The 22,642-nt window shown below is 39.1% G+C and overlaps 1 protein-coding gene across 3 annotated transcripts in view; it reads right to left on the reverse strand.

Annotated features, from left to right (window-relative positions):
• The window catches only part of LOC139722754 (E3 ubiquitin-protein ligase RNF126-B-like), a 176,354-nt gene that overhangs the window by 31,824 nt on the left and 121,888 nt on the right, over positions 1-22,642 (reverse strand). For 2 of the 3 annotated variants that reach the window (XR_011710306.1, XM_071634041.1), the window contains exon 8: positions 4,030-4,145. Coding sequence is in view for 2 of the 3 variants with exons in the window: in XM_071634041.1 (XP_071490142.1) it covers positions 4,030-4,145 (116 nt within the window). In the remaining variant the exon portion in view is untranslated. Of the gene's footprint in view, positions 1-3,068; positions 4,146-22,642 lie in introns of those variants that run through there. The other variant, XM_071634040.1, reaches the window with a different exon arrangement.

Consider the following 22,642-nt stretch of genomic DNA (forward strand, 5'->3'; position numbering starts at 1 on the left):
TCAAATATCAACTCAAACGAATATTTTAATTATGTAGAATGCTTTAGGATTCATATTGATATCTTTATAGTGGTCATGGATGTAACTTTTTTTAATGATGTAATCAGAATATGTGACAAGCTTGAACAACAAGAATATGAGATGAGATTCAAACATGTACCAGAAAAGTGTGACACTTATACAAGCAAGCAAAACTACTTACTCCAGCCGAAATAGAGTAACTTCAAATTTTTCAAACCATATTTGACAGCCATAGAGTCATTTTGTATTTCTATTTGGCAAAATAAAATTATCAGTGGTATCTTGTTTTCATAAGTTTCAGTGTAATGTTAATATCAATCTTCTCATGCACGTATAAATGCCACATGCGACCATTTCGGATACCATTGATTTTTAGCCGATTTGACAAATTTGCTCAACTGACTAATGTATTTAAAACATGAATTACTGCTTTCCATCCTGGGTCCAATCCCCTGCATCACTTTAGAGCACAGTACTAGTATTTCACCTTTTATATGAAAAGTTATAAGGAATTTACCTTAATACAGGAAATTTCTGAATATCTCAACACTATCAAAGATGCAAGAGTTGCATCAATCAGATTCGGGTTTGGCACCCTTGAAATACAATAAGACCATCAATTTATTTCTAATTAGTCATCATTTATGAGAAAATATTCAGATTGGATTATACATTTTTGGTGGCTGTTTTGGCAGTCATGTTGAGTAACTCTAAACCCTAAAGAATGTAAGAGTTGGATCAGCCAGATTTGGCTTCGGCTCCCTTCAAAAAAGGGTAAAACCATCAAAAGTTCTATTTTTTTTTTAACCATTTAAAAGAAAATACATTTGAATGTCCATTTTTGCAGCAATCTTGAATATCTCAAAAGCCTTAAGGAGAACCACCAATTGCTTTCAATGTTTCACCATTTAGAAAGAAATACACAGGAATTTCCTTTTGGGGGGACATTTTGGCAGCCATCTTGAAGAGCTCAAAATTCTCAAGGATGCAAAAGATGCATCATACAGATTTGGATTAAGCACTCTCAATATATGATAAAACCATCAATTCTTTTGAATAATTTCCCATTTCAAAGGGAATACATGGGAATTTCCACTTTTGGCAGCCATTTTGGCTGCCATTTTGAATATCTCAACACCCTCAAAGAAACAAGAGTTGCATCATCCAGATTCGGAATCAGCACCCCCGAAATAGGGTAAAACCATCAAAATACATTGGGCAGACGGCAAAACAAGGTTCAGCCTTTGGCACCCAGATATGATGACAAGTGTATAATGTTTTTTGGGGAAGAAAACCCTCGAGTCTTCTTCATGTATTTAATGGGTTCAACTCCAGAATAAATGGCTCAGAATAGGAGGGAGGGGTGTTAATAGTTGATTTATTAAAATCACTGACAAGCTGTTGTAGTTCTGTGGATAAGACCAGACTATAGACCACAAGGCCTTTGGTTCAAATTTCCCTGGCAGTGGTGGTTTGTGCTCTTGGGCAAATTGCTTTATCCTGATAGCCCAGTCCTTCAGAGGAGACTTAAAGTGTTAGTCTGATGGTTGCTTGCTTACAAGCAATAATTGCTTCCTGAACACAGCCATGTTCAAGAAAATCATAAATCATTTCAACTTAAAAGGACAAATCCACCTTCATAAACATTAGGATTGAGTGAATGCAGCAATATTAGTAGCAAGTGAGTTACACTGTAGATCACTTTTTTTTTTTTTTTTTTTTGGGGGGGGGGGCACATTAATGTGACAGTGTGAGATTCTCGGCGAGGGTGGGTGGGGGTATACCCCCCTCCCACGCAAGGGACTTTTTGTAAAAACACAGTATAAAAGTCATGTTTATAGAGCATTTAAAAACAAATTAGGGAATTAAACATAGTAAAAAAATCACTGCAAAGGACTGTGATTATAACTTCAGGAGGCACATTATGTGACGGTGTGAAATCATCGGCGAGGGAGCGGAGCGACCAAGCAGGGAAGGGTGTGGGAGGGGGATTCTTTTCGTAAAAACACAGTATAAAAGTCACCTTTATATAGCATTTAAAAGCAAATATCTAAGGAATTAAACATAGTAAAAAAATCACTGCAAAAGACTATGATTATGACTGACGGCGGGTACGTCTATGTGACGGTGTGAGATCCTCGGCGAGGGAGTGAAGCGACGGAGTGGGGGAGGGGGTACCCCCCTCCAATGGTAGGGTAGAAATAGAGTATAAAAGTCGCCTTCAAGCAACATTTTAAATCAAATTTCTAGGGAATTAAACATAGCAAAAAAGATCACTGCAAAGGATTATGATCATAACTTATGAAAACTATATACTAAGTATGGGCAGAGCAAGCGAACGACTCGGAATATACAGACTTTCACGTCTGATCAACTGAATTTTGTATTACGCTATTGTCTAAAAATAAAAGAAGTCACATATGTAATGCAATATCCTTTCAGAAACATTTATTTATAAACACATTTATATGCACGAACAACGAGAGCGAGGGCTCAGAATCATCATAATCTTTTGTATGTAGACTGACAGCTGCTTCTAACAATAATCCATTATTAATGAGCCGAAACTGTTGGAAATGTTCAGGGTAAAGTCACTCAAGTGTTATTCATTCACCATATTGGGATTGGCCATTACCTCAAAGATTTCTAAAAGCGGATGAGCCGTGGGTGCATTGCGTGCATCAGCACCAACATGCATTGGTGAACCACTCTCACTTTGCCATTCGGTTTTAGTCTGAAATGTATTCATTAAAAGCTTAAATGTGATCGCATTGTTCAAGCAATGAAAAACGTTCTTTTATTACTAGAAATCTTAGAAGAAAAGGAAAAATGAAAGGGTTATTAAAGGTATGCTTCAGGGGCACATTCGTCGAAGGACGCGAGGCTACCATCTATACCCTAAATTTACTTGGTAATATTAGTGTATAGATATAATAACGTATAATATCAGTGTATTATAATTTTTGCCCGGTAAGGGGCAAAAATTTCGCATTTTTCAGTTTTGAAATTGACTATTTTCAGACAAGAAAAGTGCCTTCATTGTTCATCTTGGTCTTTAAATAATTATTTTTTACAGGGGGCACATGGGGGGGGGGGCAAAAACTTTCTTTGATTTTGTTTCATATATTTGTTTGTAGTTTCATGAAGCCATTATTTGCTTTTTATGTATTTCTGAGGGTCCCATATCTTACAAGCTTGGCTTTTTAGTGGGACCCTCCATTTCCATTACCATTCGTGTAATATGCATATGTATATACCTTATAAATGCAATTGTATGTCGTTACTCATCATCACATGTATCTTGTTGATGTACGTTTATCGAAATTACTACAAATTTGTTTTGTTTATGCATTGAATATAATTTCTCCTGTTTATTTAATGGAAATGAAAATAAAGTTGAACTTGAACTTGAACTTGAACTTCTTTTGCCCCCCAAAAATTTTATTTCATTTAATTTCTAAAGTTTCTGCACAGTCACTGCTGGATGAGAAGTCTACTACAGTGTATGATGTCAAATGCGTAGAACGATATAAGGAAAATACAGAGAAAAATTCCACAAAATTTCATTTTTTGAAAAAAAGCACACATTCTTTCGACTCGCTACTGACATATATGTAATTTTATTCCCCCCTGCCTTCTGAAAGAGACAAGTCAAGTGGTCTATCATTATGCGAGAAAAGTGAAAATATGTTGAATTTTCTTTATACTTTCCTTACATCGTACGCACATGACATCAAGAGCTGTAATAGTCTTCTCATCCAGTGATGGTAGCAATGAAACTTCAAAATTTCATAACTTTTTAACAGATTGTCCAATCTTCCTCAAACTTTCACCAATCTGTTCTACTGACATTGCTGCATTCTCTCAATCCGTATCTATATGAAGGTGGACTTGTCCTTTAATTACTCCAAACTGTTTGATGCGTCAATAAATTGCATTACCTGAATTGTACCAGCTGGTGACAATTTGCAAATGAGGGCTAACTGAGATAAACATGATGGTACCTACCATTTCTAGCCAAGTGGTTATGCAGTCTGGATGAAAGAAGTGGGTGCAAGGGAGCATTTTGGCAGACTCTTCATTCTTGAAGTCTTCCTTGCAGACAGGACACTCCTGAGATTGTTCTACACATAAGCACAATCAGATGTACAGGATCAACTCTTTATGCACCATGGTGTAAACCCCCTGTGTGCTACATGATTCTGAAACTGCAATGTACGCATGCTTTGGAAAGACATTCTGTTTTTCAGATCCATGTAACTTTTCACAGATTTCTGTTGCACTGGACATGCACTGGGCAAAGCTGGAGAGAAAATGTCAAGCTTTTCCTACAATGTACATCTTACACCTCCTATTCCTTGACTTTTTACCAGGCCAATTTTGTTATATGTGTAAATCAAGACAAGAAGTTGTACTGAATACAAATTTTTAATGTTTTTTAGTCTACTACTTTTCAAAAATAGTTCTAAAAAGGCTGCAAAATGTGTTGATTTTCCCTCACTCAGGGCCTCGGAATTCGCCTAGAATTCAGCCACTCACTCATGATGTCATTATGTGTACAACGCATTCCACTGGCGGAACCCGCCAGGCGTTGCATATGAGTTTGCATGTATTTTCAGTCACGGTGAATGAAGTAGTACAAGTAATCTGATAATTTGTGATCGATGCAAAATGGCCTAAGTAAAGACGATCTTAACCTGACTTTTGAAGTCGATGAGGGTGAAGACTAAAAGGACCTTGAAAGCAGGAGTGATGACAGCAACAAAGATGATGGAGATTTGGGGGTGTTATGGGACGTGGAAGATGGCGTGCAAGCGGCAAAAGTACGTAACGTAGATGGTGGTGCCACAGCTCGGCCTTATGCCCCAGTCACATATTAACATGGATGCTCAAGGATCTACATGGTGATCCGGGGAGATCCGGGGACGTCCGGGGAGATACGGGGAGATCCGGGATTTTGGTATGATTGTACACACGGTATCAACACGGCAGCTACACGGATAAGGCCGGAAGAGCGCAGCGTCTACACGGACAAACACGGCATCTACACGGATCAACACGGCAGCTACACGGCAGCCACACGGACCACCCTGGATTGCTCTGCCAACACAGCAATCCCCGGATGTTTTTGACCGCCAAAAGTTGCCTTGTTGGCCTCCCGGCATCAACACGGATCTCTCCCCGGATCAGATCTGGGGTGGTCCGGGGTGATCCGGGATGTCTATGTGACTGGGGCATTATCATCATTGCTCTCTGGCAGGCCGGGGGTTAACGAGATGGGTCAGCTTGAGTGAATGCAGTGAACAAACAGGCGCTTATGTACTTTGGTATTCATGTAAACCCTTCAAAAGAAGTTTGGAAATTTGACTTTGATCAATCATTTCTCATTTTTCTTTAGAAATGATTTATTTGTGCTTAGTACCACACAAAGACTGTTAATCATCTTTAAAATGATAGCATAATTGTTATGATTATCGCATACATGAGGTGCAGTGCTTACAAATCTAAGGTAAAGTCAGAATTTAAAAGTTGCAAAATGACCGATTTTTGACGTCCCTAATGGAGTTTAAATGAGTGAGTTACCCATTGTTTCTTTGGTGTTCATTTTACTGTAACATCAGCATTTTTATGGAGCGAAACATTGTATGCGTTCAACCACACAGATAAACAAACAAACAAAGAAACAAACACACACACGCATGCACACACACACAACACACACACACACACACACAAACAATCATGACTCAAACCATTTTATCTCACAGAACCTCGCCACATTAACCACAACAGAAAGACATAAAAAGTGAAATGGAATGGTCTTGATTTTATTGGAATTTCATCTTTATTTTGTCCTCATGTTGTCATTATTTTGTCTCTATACGGTCAATGAACATGATTGAGGCTCAGCAGCTGGTGGATGACACAAGTGCTTGCACCACCGCCTGGTGATGTGTCCTCATGCTGTTGATTAGCTTCGTGATTCGCTGCTGAGGAATGGCATTCCACTCGTCAACCAGTATCTGATGGAGTCCTGCCACTATTGTTGCATTTGTGACCCTCTTCCCCACAGCTCGGCCAAGTTGATCCCAAAGATGTTCTACGGGGTTGAGGTCGGGGCTGCATGCAGGCCAGTCCATTCAAGATTAGTGATGCCCTCTCTCTCTCGAGAAAGTTGCGCACGAGTCTCGCTCTATGTGGTCTTGCGTTGTCATCTTTTTGAAGCATCTCAGCGTCAATCTGCCCTATGGTGGGGGCTTTTTGAACATTGCTTACACGTGGCATGATGTATAACCATAAAACTTGATGAGCTATCAAAATTGCCTGGCATGGCACTATTGAAAACTTTAATGTGACGTGATGTCTATTGAAATTTGCCTTCATGGCTGACCAGTTGAGAACAAAAGACATTACACATAAGAACATGTTCTCTATTTAGTCTTTACGACCATTCTCTTTCATAGGGAACATTCTTGTTCATTTTGGAACTTTTCAATGCAGACACTTTTGAGTACAGCACTTTACTTGATAGCATAATCATAATGAGTAGGATACCATTTTAAAGAGAATTTAATAATCTTTCCATTGATATCAAGCATGTATTGTACAGTGCTTACAAACTGGAGAAATTTACAACTGAAGTCAGATTTCCAAACTTTTTTTGAAGGGTTTAGATATACTACTGGCTGTCCAGTGAATGATACTGAATAGTGTTTACATGGCAGGCCTACCCGCATTGTACTTGTAGACTACTATGGTTGAAATACAAAATTAATTGTTATCTTAGTAAATAGACAGATGGTATCTGTCTCTTCTCGTTGGGCTTCTTATCTAACAATGGTTGATCATGTTAACATGGTCAGTCATGAGTAGAGACAGATCTTCTTGTATCACTTTATTGCTATGCAGAACTAGGTCTACAGCCTAATAGCACAGAGCCTGAAATTTTTCCGCAAAAAATGCCCTAAAAAGGGCAATTCAGCCTCATTGAATCAGCTCTAGTGGAACATCTAGAAGTATTATCTATTCCTAATTGATGTTTGGCTTACTGATTTTATGAATTATTCCGAAAAATTCATGTTATCTTTTTCTTGCACAGCCACAGGTCTTGCAGCCGTCTTCCGAAACACAGCACCGTTCAAATCAACTGCTGCTGTGCATGGCCGGATGTGTGTGCTCGCTGTTTTGCAGTTCGCTGCAAGCGCTTGGCCGCTGGTACTTCATACACATAACTACGTCATGAAAAAGAGAGCCAAAATGGTTACTGTCTCACGCTCAGAAAAGCAAAAACAATACAGCTTTTTAATTGCGTCTAATTATGTCATGGATATCCTTTGGTTATCAAAACCGCACCCTGTTTTATCAAAAGATAAAATCGATTGTAAATTCCCTTACCACACAGGCTGCCATAGACTTATGATAGAAATCAACTATGTAATCAATTATAACTCTTCATAAAACAGGGCCCTGATATATCAACATTGTTCATGCTCTTAGCTTTCTATTTTAAATGAATAATTTGCCATAGTTCAGATATTTCAACAGATAGTCGGTTTAAGACAAATGTATGATCATTTTTCTTTCAAATGACCAGTACCTATTAAATTGTCTAAACATGACTTTTGCACACAAAGCAGATATGGAAGCTTAGAACTAAATCGCAAATCCCTTTGGGAACATCGCTTCATATTCAATCACCACATAATGCATGCTACATGTGACAGGTATGGAATTGCAAGTGAAACATTCATTTTATCACTACATTTGGCAATTGCTAATTACTCTGAGCTTGAGAAAGAAAGGGGTATTTGTTTGCATTTGAATTGATCAATTGATTTAAGCCAAATTGAACTACCAGAATTACAGCACTGGATAGACATTGTATAAACTAACAAACATTTGCATAACTTGCAGAATTTATCAAAGATGAGGAGGGATATGATGGATGACCTTTTTTCTTCTTTCATATGAAACAATCAAACTTCCATTAAAAACAATTTCAAATTCAAACTGCATTATCATCATCATCATACATGTATCATATTGCACAAGGGTTTCAAGCAGCACTCTCATACTTAATGAGGTATACAGCAATGGTTTTCTTGATCATTGCACCTACTTTTCTTCCAGAGAAAATTTCATCTTCATGCTGACAATTTCAATTATTAATCATATTCTAGCATTACTAATATACTATAGGTCAACATGCAAAGCCCTACATGTATAAAGTTAAAGTCGACTTTTTGTGACCACAATCACGCAACTGCCCAAAATTCTCACATAATAGGAAGATTAAATGCGAACTTACCTGTTTGAAATTTAATCTTGATTTTATAAGTAAGTCGTAGAGAAGAGACTACGTAGAATATGTCTCATCGGGTGTAATATGAGAGATCCCGCTGGTCACGTGTGTGGCAATTTTTTAAAGCTGTACGAGACTACAGGATATAAATAGGAAGATGAAGATGTTGAGAACTTTACCTGCATGAGGCTACGTAAGTCGCAGGGTGGGAAGAGGAGGGATGTAGTCTCTTCTCTATGACTTACTTATAAAATCAAGATTAAATTTCAAACAGGTAAGTTCTCATCTAATCTTCCTATTTTATTACGTAAGTCTCTGATCGAGACTACATGTCTCATCGGGTGTAATATGAGATTTCAAAGACCTGTAGTCACGTACAGAACAATACATCTGTAAGCCATCAAACGGCATCACTACAGACAGACATACCTGTGCACTCTGTGCAGACTGCCATTCCATACGCTGACTGAAGTTGCCAAGTCACATTTTCAGTAAAGCCTGGTCAAATTGGCCAGTATCTTGTAAGGGCTTGCAATCAAACTTTCTGAATGTCTTCTCAGCCACCCATCCAGCCCTTGAGAGGATTTCTGACACAGGCACCTCACTCCTTTGTGCTGCTGATGTAGAGGCCGCCCTTGTGGAGTGAGCACTGAAGATCTGTGTATCGATACCAGCGTCATGTAGGACAGTCTTAATCCAACGTGCAATTGGTTGCTTTGATGCACGACGGTGGGGCTTCTTATAAGCTACTAACAAATGTCTCTCCATCCCTCTTAGATTCTGCGTCCGCTGCACATACTCTTTCATATAATTCACTATGCACAATCTCCTATCTGGAGAGTACGCATTTAGTGTTACACTGAATCCCATATTTCCAGGCTTGTTTTGTTTCAGTGTATTCTCAAAAGAAATCTCAACAGATGATTTTTTTCCACCTCATCCTGTCCAGGTGGATAACAGAGAAGAGACTGCACCCTTTGTGCAGAAACAAGTGCTATCAGCATAGTCAATTTCTGAGTAAGTTGCTTCAGATTAAATGCCTTGGATGGAGATAACTTTCTGAGGTAGTCCAAGACCACTTTAACATCCCAGACAGAAGAGTAACGAGGAGCAGGCGGCTTTAAATGAAAAACTCCTTTCATAAACCTATTTACAAGTGGGTGCGACCCAAGAGGCTGTCGTCCACCATCAACTATGAGAAACGTGGAAAGGGCACTCCTGGCTGTATTCAGGCTACTGTATCCAACTTTTTCTTTGTCTAACATATTTGTAAGAAATGCAAGGACATCACAAACTTGGACTTGCAATTAATTAATGTCACTGTCTCTCTGCACAAAATCTTTTCCATTTTCTGATGTACACCTGGTACTGTGCTTTAGTGGATCCTTTCCATGAAGCAGCTATGATGTCTATTGTCCTTTGTGTGAGGCCCTGCTCTGCGTAAAGTCCCTTCTAAGCCTGCAACATAATAGAGACAAGTGATTATTCAAAGGATGTGGGGTGCCTGAAACTGGTTATCATAATAATGTCTTACTCTTTCGAATTAACATGGGTTCCTCAACCAGCATGCTCTTAAGAATAGGGTATCAAACCTGTGTTGGCCAAATGGGCACCACTAAAATCCTACATGCCTTATCCTTCTGAATTTTCTGCAAACACATTGGCACTAGATTGAATGGGGGAAAGGTATAAAAATCCCATAGACTCCAATCAACTGTGAAGGCATCTACTGCCCAGGCCTCTGGTTCAGGCCTCCAAGAAATATATCGGTTTACCTGTTTATTCAGGCGGGAGGCAAACATGTCAATTTCAGGCACACCAAATCTCCTGATTATTCGTTGAAATGTGCTCTTATTCAACATCCATTCTGTGCTGTCCGAGAATTTTCGAGACATGCGATCTGCTTCAATATTCAATCGCCCAGGTAGGTGAGCAGCTGTAAGCCAGACGTCCTTACTAATACACCATTCCCAAATATCAATGGCCATTTTATTACATTCAGGAGATTTTGTGCCACCCATATTCAGATATGCGACAGCCATTATGCTATCTGCTCTAACAAGTGCATGATTGCTCCTTTTCTCTGAGCAAAAGGCTTTTAGCCCATGGCCAACTGCTACCATTTCTAGCAGGTTAATCTTATTCTGATTTGCCTCTTTCAACTCATCACTATTCCATCTGCCACCTGTTGAAGTGCACAGATTTGTTGCCCCCCCCCCCCCAGCCTTTACTACTGGCATCTGTGTGGATTTCCACATCTGGTTTTGCTCTCTGCATTGGGCTAAACTGTGACTCAAGGTTCAATATCCACCATTGAATTTCATGGATGCTTTCTCTTGACAAGGTCATATGCCTATCGAAATGTCCCTTGTTCCTTGCAAGGGCAAGAATCTTGTCTTTCTCTAAGGCTCTATAATAGAGAGGGCCATATTGTACTGCTGGGAATGATGCCACTAGTTGTCAGATAACCTTCGCAACTTTTCTGATAACAGGTTTCTCAGTAGCCAACAGTTCCTTACAAGACTGCTTTATGTTCTCCTGTTTTTCTTTTGGAACCCTAACACTCATATCCAGAGTGTTCAGATTGAAACCCAGAAAGGTAATCTCATGAGTAGGCTCTAAAACTGATTTTTCAGGGTGAACAATAAACCCCAAATTTGATAGCAACTTAGTAGTTGCGCTCACTGCTGCCTGCATTTCCTCGGCAGTTTTTGCAATGATAAGTGTATCACCAAGATATGCAATTACAATGTGGCCCTGCTCCCTGAGCGTTGCCAAAACAGGCTTTCGCAGTTTTGTAAAGAGCCTTGGTGCTGAGCTAAGCCCATTGGGAAGTGCTTGAAATTGCCATAACCTTCCCTGCCATGTAAATCTCAGGAATTTTTGAGAATCTGGGTGGATAGGAACCGTGAAGTATGCGTCTCGGAGATCGACTGAAGCTAAATAATCTCCAGGAGAAATAAGAGGTAGAGCTGTCTTAATATTGTCCATCTTAAAATGCTGATACAAAATACTCTTGTTTAATTCTGTCAAATCCAAGATGACCCTGAGGTCGCCAATCTTCTTTGGCCTTGTGGAAATATTTGATATGAATTCCCCTTCTACATGTTCACATGCTTCTATGACATTTTTCTCAACCAGCTTGTAGATTTCTTCCTGAATCGAGGCCATTTCCTCAGAATTTCTTTTGAACTCATGAAGGGGTTTTGCCCTACGAGGGGGATATTTAGCTGGGTCAAATTCAAGCTTGTAGCCCTGTACAGCTTGCAAAATATATGTATCAGATGTAAGCTCTCCCCAGTTGTGCATATGTAGCTTCAGTTGACCTCCGACTGCAATATCATTGACATTAGATGTTATCGTCTCCCTTACCTCATCACTGTTTGGGAGTTGCTCTATTTCATCCTGCCCTGCCCTTGGCCAAGCTTCCGTTACTGTGGGGCTTGGTGTCCCTCTTGAGACGCTGTCGGGGTAAACGTATGGGGAGCTTGTGGAGTCCTCTTCCTCCACTGGTTTCGCTGGCCTAAAAAAAGGCCTAGATGTGCTCCCTGATGAATCCGAGTAGGATGTCCGCGACACCCAACCAGCTTCCTTGTACCTGCGTTGAGACCCCTGGCTTGGGTAGGGGTGATAGGCCGGCTTGGGTCTTTTAACCCGCCTCTCATCACTCCGGCCGCCGCTTTGTGCTGGTCTTGCAAGTCTTTTACTTGTTTGCCCAAGTCATCCCCAAAGAGATACTTGGTTACAGGGTTTGTTGGTTTGCAGAGACAAGTAAATTTCGTGTTCAGATCCGGCTTTATCAATTCTTTGCGAAGAGCATTCATCTCAAAGTTTGCATTGCACAACAAAGCTAGAACGTCTTGCTGTTCGGGAGATATGTTGCTTGGATCGAGCAGGCTGACATGAGCCGAGATACCTCTTGTTCAAAGGGATTTTTGGACCCTCTGAAGTTTCACATCCTTCGTACGAACAGAGGCAGAGAGGTTGTCCCAGATCGTCTGATTTACTTTCGGGGTGTCGATCCCTTGACAGTTCAACGGCACTGGGTATTTGCTACTTGTCTCATCGAGCATTTTCTCTTCCAAATGATGGCTCATCAAGGAGTTCACAGAGCTTGCTAGCTCCTCATCAAGAGGCTGTCCAATATCTGATGCCACCGCAAATTTAGCAGCAAAAGCTGGTACTGTCTGTGCTTCTGCCCTATCCATGCACGACTCCAGCTCTGAGCTATGCCCTCCACTCAAGGCATGCACTAGGCCATCATCCTCAATATCCATTTCTTCTGTATGTGCCATGTCATAATCTGCACTAGAAGTTGAAGCAGAGGCTGAATCACTTCCACTGCGATCAAGATGTCGGTCTGGCTGAGTGTGCATGTCCCATGCCTGCCATCCCTTCCCTTTTACTGGAAAGACCCTCCATGAACTGACAGAGCAAGCCTTTGAGTCTATCAAGACGACTGTTTACTGTCCCAAAGTTATCATTTTTCAACTTTGACGAGTTGGATTTTGTAGTAATCCGAGGCCGAGTCGCCGCTACTGCCGAGCGGGCGGCAGCCTCCATCACCACCGGTACTCCGCGTCCACGGCCCGTGTTGGCAGCCGTCTCCTTCGCTGCCGCTGTGCGGTCAGCTTGGCTAGCACTCACCGCCTGCTGTGACTCCGTTGCTGCTCTGTTTTCGCCCGAAGATTCTGCCGCTGCGGCGGTAGGTTTTCTTCTCTTTGTTTTCCTTTTCCGCGGCCATGCAAGCGGATCTTCTATCCTTCTGTTCTTTCATTATTCTGATAAGTCTGAAAGGAAGAATTTCCGCGAAATTCTTGAAATATTCGGAGGTTGTGAAAATTCTTTTCACACACACACACACAAAACGTGCCAACGAATTGCCACACACGTGACCAGCGGGATCTCTCATATTACACCCGATGAGACATGTAGTCTCGATCGGAGACTTACGTAATAAAATGATCTAGAAATATGATACAACTCATCACTCAAACTTGTCAGGTGTAAAAGTTGCACATTTTATAGAAAATTGAGAAAATGTGGGAAAAATAAATAACTGCTGAGGATAACCGTAAACCAACCAGCTTGGTCGTTTCATTTGCATTTTGGAACTCAGGTGATTCCTATATGATGGTCAATCGATTGCCTTGTTGCATTCACTGCTCACGGCACAATATGACAGCGTACAGTGACCCTGTGTTCTCTCCACAATGTGGACGGTTCCGAGAGGGAAATTTTCTCAATTTTGTTACATACATTGATTAAGACTTACCAAAGAGTTCTCCCATATTCATGTGGCTATTCAAGAAAAAGTTTCAATAAGTTGAAAGAGTGTACTACATCATGAAAATAAATCAAAAGTAGTCCACAAAGTTGCATCACAGCAGAAGCAGACTGAAGATTAAGTGCGACCAGCCCAAACGCTTGTGCTGTGGATTGTAGGATTTTTTGAGAGTACATTTTTTTTTCTTTTCTTTTGCAGGACTCTTATGAGTAGGACTAGTCTAGATCTCTACATCTATCTAGAGATCTACAGATGTAATGATGGATGTGCAAAATTTTATGAGGAAAACCCAATAGATATGTGTCATGAGGAACTAGAACTAGATCAATCTAGATCTACGCTGTCAAGTTCATAAGCTTACATAAAAACTGTGAGCACTTTATTTATGTCCCTCACAACATTTGATGTGCAAAGCTGATGCAATTCTGTAACATTTTTTTCCCCTTGGGCAGACATTTGTGTAATTATAAATGTGACACAGGTAACGGAGACCTGTGGCTGGAGTGAATGAAAACAAAACCAGGTCACTAGGTAGATCAACTTTTGACAGGAAATTATCCAATCGATTTTGGTAATTCACTTTTCAAAATCCTATGCAACTGTAATGCATGCTCCATCTTTACATATCTGACAACCACACACAATTTTATAGACAAATTACAACAAAGAATGGTTGATTCTGTCACGCCAAAACCTCTCATATTTCATTCACGCATGCTAAAAAACACCTTCGATAAAGCTAGAGCTGACATACACATAGGCCTATGTGTAATCAATAGGTCTAGAGCCCCACTAGTTGTTTACATCTGAATTTTTTACGAAATGTAGTGAAACTACAAAAACGAAACTGAAGCATTCACCTAGATCGAACGTTAGGTCTGTATTCAGTGCAGACCTACCTGATTTTCGTTTAGAATCTAAACGTCTTATTTACGAGTAGGACTCTGTTGCATGTCTGTAGGCCTACTAGCTTTAGTTCTAGCACGATTTACTAGGTACCAACTGTTCGAGAGTCGAGAGTAAGGCACAAAAGCATAAGTTAAGTCTAAAAAGATAACATGATCTGTATTCCTAGTTCTAAGCCAAATAGATTCAATTTAAAGTAAAAATCTACAAAAATTATAATGAACAATGTTCACGTACATGATTTTTTTTTAAAAAGAAGATACCTTGCTGAAATGTGCCTGCAGATCATGTAGAAGTCACGCTTTGAACCACAGCGCCGTGTAGCAACAGCTCATCAGCGCCGGGCTGATTTGTTCCTAGCGTTGTCGTTATAATTTCGGTCCCCCAAATTTCGCTGTCAGATTGGGTTCTGGCATGCAGAAGAGGGTGTCAAAACACCACCTCTCCATCGTACTAGAGAAGTTTTCATGTTCTGAAACTGAATTATTTGTACTAGAGACTTAAGCTTTCCAAAAATGTATAATTCACTCGATGAATATCAAGCTATTTTTCTCGTGCCTAGTACTTTAATCATTTTTTTTTTTAGGTAATGATGTCATCCAATTGAAAATCTTAGAGTATGCATCTGAAAGAGAATTTACCAAGCTACAATATACTGAAATCTGGGTGAAAACCGGCCAAGGATAAGTGAGATATGCTCGAGTGAACTTGAAATTTGATGAAGTCATTTCAAAAATGCACTTTTTTAAAATCTCATAGAGGAACTTGATACCTGTAAATCATTTTGCCAGCACTGGCTATACAATGCCCATGAACATGTAGTGATATCTAGAACTCAGCAGCTTTCGGAATATGTAAAGAAAATGGGAGACATCATTCATTCTAACGAGCTAAAAAGGATTTGAAATTAGCCTTTTGGGGGCATACTTGCATTGTATATCGCCATTGACGCATACGGTGCGGAATTTCAACTTTGCTGGGCCCATGTGCCATCATATTGAGTTCGACTGACTTGAAAATTGGCAGAATCATTTCTTGACGTCATAGACATCCGATCCATTAAAATAAGAACAGGAATATTCAATTGCTTAGAAGCTGCACGTGTGTATATGCACATGCACATATGTGTCCGTGACAGTCCATCAATATTATATCAAATGCTCCAAATGACCTGAAACGTGTGAAAAACAATTTTGAGCTCGATCAGAGAATGTTAAAATTTTAACACTGTGTACGCCCACGTATACCGTCTCCAGATGAAATTTAAAAGCATGCATAAATGGACCTTGACTTGAACTATGACATTAACTTTCATTGAAAAGTTTCCATTCCATTAATCAGATATGATTGAGAACTTGATTTGAGATAATGACATCATACTGACGTCAAGGTTGACTGATAACAAAGATACATTAGATCCATCGTCCTTACGACATGATACATATATGTTATAAGTTTGAATTGATAGTTGAAGAACTTTTTGATTTAATATTAACACAATATTTGAGGAGAAAGAAATAAAGTAGATTAAGGAAGATTTAACAATTTGAACAGATACAGAAAGTGATCCGAGGATACTCGGATCACTTAATAATTGCAGAAAGAAAATGGTATCTCACCAAGTTGTACTGCTCAAGCATCACGGGCACTGCAATCTGAGACCAGAGATTTTATTGCCCATGATACATGTGATAGCATGACAGAATTTGAAATGAATTTGCAGTCCACAGTAAATTAAACTACAGTCAAACCTGCCTTAGCGGCCACCTGTCTATAGCGGCCACCTGTCCATAGCGGCCACTGCAAAATCCCCCCGAGAGAAAAGCCCTGTTTAAGACCCTGTGTATAGCGGCCACCTCTCTAACGCGGCCAGCGGCCACAAATTTTGTTTCCCGTGGGAGATATTAACCTGTCTATAGCGGCCAAAACCCAGTGGAGCCGTAGCCAAGCCGATAATTCAGCGTATTTTTCTGTTTGGTAGCCGTGCGAGCAACGTTCAGTGATCGCCACCGCTGCATTCATCCCTCATTCAGTCATAATAATGCACGATTCTTCACGACAATAAACATGCTACTGTGCAACAATTTCATATACACCGGCATGGTTAAATGCATGAAACACACTGTGTATGCATACGTACACACACACACACACTGTACATGTACATGTAAGGATACGATGATACATGTACATGTAAGCAATGCACACAAAGTTGGATTACCTGTCTATAGCGGCCACCTGTCTATAACGGCCACTTTTTCCGTCTCCCTTGGGTGGCCGCTATAGACAGGTTTGACTGTACTAGGTTTCATGATGTAGACTTTCTACCGAATAATTCATTTGATAATGTCAGGGAAGATGAGGAGCCTGCTTTAGAGGTGAAGAAAGTGAAAATGAGACTTTAACTTTTTCCCAAAATTGCTTCAAAAAAGTAATCTGACTTTTAGAATTTTTGCCACAATGAATATTCTTGGGGTAACATACGTACACGGTTAATGCTGGACAGACATCGATGTACTAATGTAGGGTGGTCAAACCATGAATGTTTATTGACCATTTACTGTTTTTCAACTGAATGGCCTAATATTGCTAGAAAAGAAAATAACAGCACTAAAATTATATTGAACACTTTGTTTCATTTTTGGACTCAATGAGCAAAACTGACATATTTTTGTCAATCCATGTTAAATTCAGTTCTCCACTATATAAAGTCTAGAAAGGATACAAAACACAGCTTGACTTGTTCACTAGAATTTTAGGGCAGTCAGGTTTTTTTTCCTAAAAATTCTAAAAGATTATAATCAATTCTTATATACAGTCAACCTCGCGTAAGTCGACATAATCGGGACTGGGAAAAACACGTCGACTTACGCGAAAGTCGACTTACGCGTAAGTCGACATTTTGTCGACTTATAAATGAAAACTAATTTCCCCTATACAGAGTAAGATCACGATGCGGATCGCTACCTAAATCTTACTCCTTTTGCTGCCAAAACATATACCTACTGACATTAGCAACAATTATGTTTTAGTTCATGCATAAATCTCGCGCGGATTAGAAACGACAACGCACAATTCCCAAATCTCTAGAGAGATTTTGAGAGAGCGGGATCGGAAACCTGGGCCCGTTCTAGACACTGTACGTTTTAAATTTGATTTGAAAAGTCAAACGCATATTCCCCAAATTGCATGCAACTTTGCGATTTAAATTCAAGTGCGTTGCTGTGAAGTATGCGTGTGAATTCGTATGATTCTGTCGAGATAATTTTTCAGTGCCGACTGAGTTGAAATATGATGTGTGATTTTCCTTCCCTATAAGTTGCCATTTTGTTTTGTTTAATTTCTATTGCATACTATGAGAATGAATTGTTCTCGCACTCCGATTCGCAACATTACCACTCTGTACGGCGCGGGCCAGTCTGAAATAAAAAGAAGAAAACTTTGTTAATCCGAAAACGACATCTTTCGGATTACTAACTTTCGTAAAAACAGATTTCTTTCGATCATCGGACTAATTGGACTGAGATTTAAACCTTCGGCATAGCGAACTGTAACAATACTTTGCCACTATTTTTTCATTGACATTTCGTGAAATAGCATGTGTTTCGGTAGTTTAAAAACGTGTAAATGTTGCGATGTCTTTCCCCTGCGAGTGCAGACTAAGTTCGGTCACGGCGAAAGTTCCGTTACAAAATAAAAAAATAATGCAAGTCTTTTCAACAATAACACACTTCTGTATAGATTTTTATGCGTTTAAACGCAGTTTCTAGTTTCGGTACAAAAACCCCAAGTCTTTTCTGCACCGCTCTTGCATTTTAAATACAGCGTTGCTTGTGATTTGATGGACTTGCATTTGATTTTTAGAATTGCGTTTAAACGCAATTGAGTTTAAGACAGTTTCTTACAATTTTCTAGTTTCGGATGACTATCAAATGCAATTCTTTTCAGCGTTCCGTGTGATTTGATGGACTTGCATTTGATTTTCGGGGTTGCGTTTAATTTTTGATTTTGCGTACGAAATAAAAGATAATGCAAGTCTTTTTCAACAATAACGCACTTCCGTAGATGTTTAGAGATGTGTTTAAACGCAGTTTCTTATAGCTTCGTACAAAAACTGCAAGTCTTCTCTGAAACGCTCTTGCGTTTAAATACGCTCTTGCATTTTAAATACAGCGTTGCTTGTGATTTGATGGACTTGCATTTGATTTTTAGAATTGCGTTTAAACGCAATTGAGTTTAAGACAGTTTCTTACAATTTTCTAGTTTCGGATGACTATCAAATGCAATTCTTTTCAGCGTTCCGTGTGATTTGATGGACTTGCATTTGATTTTCGGGGTTGCGTTTAATTTTTGATTTTGCGTACGAAATAAAAGATAATGCAAGTCTTTTTCAACAATAACGCACTTCCGTAGATGTTTAGAGATGCGTTTAAACGCAGTTTCTTATAGCTTCGTACAAAAACTGCAAGTCTTCTCTGAAACGCTCTTGCGTTTAAATACAGCGTTGCCTGTGATTTGATGGACTTGCATTTGATTTTTAGAATTGCGTTTAAACGGAATTGAGTAAGTTTCTTACAATTTTCTAGTTTCGAATGATTATCAAACGCAAGTCTTTTCAGTGTTCCTTGTGATTTGATGGACTTGCATTTGATTTTCGGGGTTGCGTTTAATTTTTGATTTTGCGTACGAAATAAAAGATAATGCAAGTCTTTTTCAACAATAACGCACTTCCGTAGATGTTTAGAGATGCGTTTAAACACAGTTTCTTATAGCTTCGTACAAAAACTGCAAGTCTTCTCTGAAACGCTCTTGCGTTTAAATACAGCATTGCCTGTGATTTGATGGACTTACATTTGATTTTTTAGAATCGCGTTTAAACGCAATTGAGTTTTTTAAAAAAAGTTCCCTACAATTTTCTAGTTTCGTAAGATTATCAAACGCAAGTCTTTTCGACGTTCCGTGTGATATGATGGACTTGCAATTGCATTTGATTATCAGAATTGCGTTTAATTTTTAATTTTGCGTACAAAATAAAAAAAATAATGCAAGACTTTTCAACGATAACGCACCTCCGTATAGATGTTATGAGATGCTTTTAAACGCAGTTTTTAGTTTCTTACGAAAACCCCGCAAGTCTTCTCTGCAACGCTCTTGTGTTTGAATACAGCGTTGCGCATGATTTGATGGACTTCATTTGATTTTTAGAGTTGCGTTTAAACGCAATTGAGTTTCAGGTTCGTACAAGTATTTTCTAGTTTCATATGATTATCAAGCGCAAACCTTTTCAGCAACGCACTTGCGTTTATGTGCAAAATTGCTCGTGATGTGATACACCTGCATTTGATTTTTAGTTGCATTAAATTACATGTAGTTGCATTTCAATTATTATTTTTTAGAAACGGGCCCAGGTTTCTAATACCATGTCGGAATAATTAACGTTAGAATATTCGGATAAACGGAAACACCTATTTCATGTTCTGATGATGATTCTCTACTAGGACCTATAGGTGTACAAAATTTGTGCGTTTTGAGAATAAGGAGAAGGAGAAAAGGGGGAAAGTGAACTTCTTTGGGTACTATCTTTCTCCACTGTAAATGAGTGTATGCCCTTTCTATTCTGGCATACAAGACAATGGACGCATGGCGCTAACGCTACCGCGCCGTACACTAGCAAATTAACGAGTAGAAATGCTGCGAATCGGAGCGGTAAAACAATTATTTTTCAGAGAACGGCGATAAGATTTTGAGCGAACAAATTATGTCGACTTAGACGAGGGAATTAACACGTATTTCAGCTCAGTTGGCACTAAAAAATCGGGTCGACTTACGCGAGTTGTCGACTTATGAATGTCGACTAAGACGAAGAAATTTTCAAGGAATAACAAAGGCAAAAATCGGGACTTTTTTATCGTGTCGACTTAAGCGAGTTGTCGACTTATGCGATGTCGACTTAAGCGAGGTTTACTGTACTTCTCTCAGAAAAGTGTTCAAAATGGTATGATTTTTTTTTTTTTTTTGGGGGGGGGGTAATGTAAAATGTATACAAAAATGGAAAGTAACTTTTACCTTTAGAAATGCCCAATTATGTATCTAGAGGCCATATTGTACAGTTTGTGCTAGTCACCCTAGTCATCAATGCAAAATTCAAATGTGAGAAATTGTTGATGGAATGATGCTCAAGTGTTTTTGTTTTTTTGTTTTTTTGATATAGAATATCAATTAGAGGAAACACCAAGATTGAGTGTTCCTCGATTAGGATACTTGTAACATTCCACAATCAACCTGGTAATATGACAAACAGCTCTTGGACCCTTGAAATTGCTTTGAGATTTAATGAGTTATATTTTTAAGGAGATTTCCTTGTTGAAGACATTAATGATGAAAGCCAACATTGCATGCACAGTGGATGCCCTTTTTCCTACAATTTGCTTGCTTTTATCTTTCCTGTAGCTGGTATTTTTACAACATGAGAGAAACTTATCTTACTGTACATGTACATTTATTGCATGTTCTGTATTATGTGTTGGATAACACTACACACTGAGATAATTGGTGAAAAAATTTGTGCAAACGTCCAGTATGTAGAACTATCTTTATGCCAGTAAAATATACAATATGAATCCATTTTTATATATTTTTCAAGTAAATATCAATGCTGAAGATTTGTTTGCAGTGTTGTATCAAGAAAATTGAAATACATCGACAGAAATCTTTGATAGTGAAATACACTGTAGTATGTACGCGTTACCTCAGAAATAGTGTCACGGAAGAAAAGCTAAAAATGACCTTATGAACTGCTGCATTCATAATGGGTCAGTACAATGTACATTAACAACCTTGAAGTAAAGTGAATTACTATAAAACATCAGTTTAGGTAAATAGTGTCTATTTTGGGCATTGTTTGTTTGCAACTAAGAGCAATACAAAGACAAGCCATGAAGAAAAAGTTATCAAATTTCAAAGACAGTGAAATTGAGAGGGAGAGATGTTTCTGGACATTCCTGTATTAAAGCTCAATTTATTCAGAGCATTTTTTTTTTCAAACTATCATGTGTAAAACGATAAGCTGGTGTTGAATCATCTCTGTTATTTTACTTTTAATACACGACTTGGGAAATGGAATATCCTTGAAACTACAAAATCAGAGTAATAGATTGCATGCACAATGTTGCAGTCATTTTAGATCATTAGCAACTATCAGTATTGGTGTCACTGATTTTTTTTTGGGGTTATTTTTGTTGTCTATTGGTAATTTTTAGCATTATATTCCCAAAGAGTCAAACCATGTCAAAACTTCAATGTTGGTTGAGTCAGGTGCTTAAAGAAAACTTGCCAGCATGTTAAAGAAATGAGATATGGTGTTATCATGATTAATATTTCTTTTCCAACATGTAGACTTTCAGGCCTGTATTCTACTGTAAATCCAGGTTTAAACCCATTTTAGACTCACCTTTGGTTTATAGCTAGACCTGACATTTCATTTTGTATTCTGCTAGTGAGGTTTAGTTAAACCCAACTCTATTTCGGGTTTAAATTAAACCTGAATTAGTCTTGGGTTAAGCCACCATGGTGCCCTCAGTGGAAGAAGAAACTCTCCCTCTCCGAGCACTTTTCGCTCCACAAATCCACCTAAATCTATTATTGGTAGTGTATCAGCCACATGAGTGTGACTTTCTTGGACTGTGAATAGTCAAAAAAAGTACATGCTGTATCATTTGCTTGCGATGACTTGTAAGGCACTACATTAGTATCCTGTGCCTCCTTGCTTTTGTGTACGTGTGTGGCGCACATCACAGCTAGGATACAGCTGATTTTCAGCTCCAGCAGTAGTCCTCTTTCACATACATTGTAATATCAGACGCATAACTTCAGTTTTAGATTGTGCAGGCAGCGTACGCCGCGATATGTCAAGAAGGTCATGTTTGTTTTTGCGGCACTTTCCCGACAACCAATTTCATTCAAATTCATATGAGTAATTGGAAATAAGCTACACCCTGTGAATTTGGTGTGATTTATTTTGCGGCATTTGAGCTATCTATATGGATACCAAAGTACATAAGCGCCCATTTGTCCAGTGCATTCACTCAAGCTGACCCATCTCGTCGGCCTCAATCCCCTGGCCTGCC

The sequence above is a fragment of the Diadema antillarum genome, unplaced genomic scaffold, assembly GCF_040938485.1.
Source record: "Diadema antillarum isolate AM-2024a unplaced genomic scaffold, OU_Dant_1.0 scf00000170, whole genome shotgun sequence".
Classification (NCBI taxonomy): Eukaryota; Metazoa; Echinodermata; class Echinoidea; order Diadematoida; family Diadematidae; genus Diadema; species Diadema antillarum.